This window comes from Acanthisitta chloris, unplaced genomic scaffold (assembly GCF_000695815.1).
Source record: "Acanthisitta chloris isolate BGI_N310 unplaced genomic scaffold, ASM69581v1 scaffold38538, whole genome shotgun sequence".
In the NCBI taxonomy this organism is placed as follows: Eukaryota; Metazoa; Chordata; class Aves; order Passeriformes; family Acanthisittidae; genus Acanthisitta; species Acanthisitta chloris.
In genome coordinates, this window is record NW_008686077.1 from 1 (window position 1) to 1649 (window position 1649).

General features: G+C 57.6%; 1 protein-coding gene across 1 annotated transcript in view; it reads right to left on the minus strand.

Moving 5' to 3' along the window:
* Window positions 1–490: 490 nt before the first annotated feature.
* The window catches only part of LOC103807257 (vasoactive intestinal polypeptide receptor 1-like), a 6684-nt gene continuing 5525 nt past the window's right edge, over window positions 491–1649 (minus strand). The window contains exons 9-13 of the mRNA XM_009079979.1: window positions 1595–1640; window positions 1395–1486; window positions 1052–1181; window positions 685–726; window positions 491–583 (exon numbers count right to left, since the gene is read on the minus strand). Of these exons, the coding sequence (XP_009078227.1) occupies window positions 491–583; window positions 685–726; window positions 1052–1181; window positions 1395–1486; window positions 1595–1640 (403 nt within the window). The remainder of the gene's footprint in view (window positions 584–684; window positions 727–1051; window positions 1182–1394; window positions 1487–1594; window positions 1641–1649) is intronic.

Sequence of the window (1649 nt, forward strand, 5' to 3'; positions counted from 1 at the left end):
TCCATTGCTCACATCCCGATCCCTGCCGGTGCCCGCGGGGCGGCGGTGCCACCCTCCTGCTCCAGGTAAAACACCCCTCCCCGGGCACATCCCCATCCCGCTGTTTTGCTCCTCTGGATTTTTCCCGGCGGGGGATGCAGGATGCTGCTGGCTCAGAGGGTTGGTTACTGGAATCAGCTCCGGGGCTCTGTTTCCCACTCAACACCTCTTTGTGAGAGCAGCCAGGGTGGGAAAGGGGCCAACAAGTGGGTTTTATTTAAGGAAGGACATGTGGCAACACAGAGAAATGACAACCTGGGTGGTGTGGGAAGCTCTGCTGAGATCAGGGGGCTCAGGAGCACCTGAGCAGGCAGAGCCTTTCCCACGGCCATTCACACCACCCTCTCAGGATGCCAGAACCTCCAAAATCTACTTTTTCATCTTTCTGGGAAGGTAGCCACGGAGCTGCACCACCACCACGAGGAGGTATTTCCCCTGACCGTTGCCCTCATCAGGCTGTGAAGTCCTGGGTCACCAGGTTGAAGACATTGCTCTCCATGGACGATTGCCACTTGCCCCAGTTTCTCTTGAGCTCAGCCTGGACCTGAAGCAGCATCACAGAGTGGTGATGGCACCCAGGGACACCTGACAGCTCCCAACAGGAGCTGCTCTGAGGGATCTACAGGGATTTGGGCACACACTCACCTCCCCATTCAGGAAACAGTACAGCAAAGCCACCAGGAAGCCCTGGAAAGGACAGGAAGAACAAGTTTCACCCAGGGCAAGGGGTCAGACCCCTCCATGCTCATCTGCTGCCTGCATTTATAGAGTCACAGCATCACAGAATCTCCCACACCTCTTACTCATCCCATGGGCAACAGGCAATGGTGCCAGTTGTTCACCAGCCACAACCCTTGTGCTCTACCCTTGGTGTTTGGAGGGTCTCTGGGGCATAGTCCTCTCCCACATGAGTGCAAAGCCCCAGCAGCACATCCCAGAGGCTCCTGGTGTGCTCTTGGGAGGGGAGGGGATGGGATGGAGGATTTGCCTATCCATGTCCCCCAGACTGCACCTGGTAGGAGCCGAGGACCAGCTCGAAGTAAAGCCGTGCGTCCACACCGATGTGCTCGGGGAAGAGTGCAAACACCACGTAGTGCACCCCAAAGAGAGGGATCAGGAGCAGCGTGGACTTGGTCAGCCTCCTGTGGAGAGTGGTGGCATGGGAAGGGGCCTGGGTGGGCCTGCTACCCCAGGAGACCTTCCCAAGAGCTTGGTCTTAACCCAACACCATGGTCTACACCAAAGTAGGTGCTCCAAGGCAGGTCCTGGAGGCTCAAGCTGATCCTTCTTTGGGGTCCCTGCTGCCCTGGAGCCCAGGGAGCAGAGTGAGGAGAGCTCCTCTTTGTGGTTCTTACATGTATTGCTGCTTGTAGTTTCTGCTGATGTCTGGGGACCTGATCTTCTGTGCCAGCATCCTGGTGACATTGAGGAAGATGAGGAAGTTCACCTGCCATGAGAAGCCACGTCTCAGGCTCTGCACAGCCCCCTGGTTTGGTCCCTCTGCCCATATGGGACCCCCAACTCTGGGGCTGGGATGCTCAGGGGACACACTCACCAATATGGCCAGGAGGATGGGAGCCTTGATCACCCACCAGTACAGGCTGGGGGGG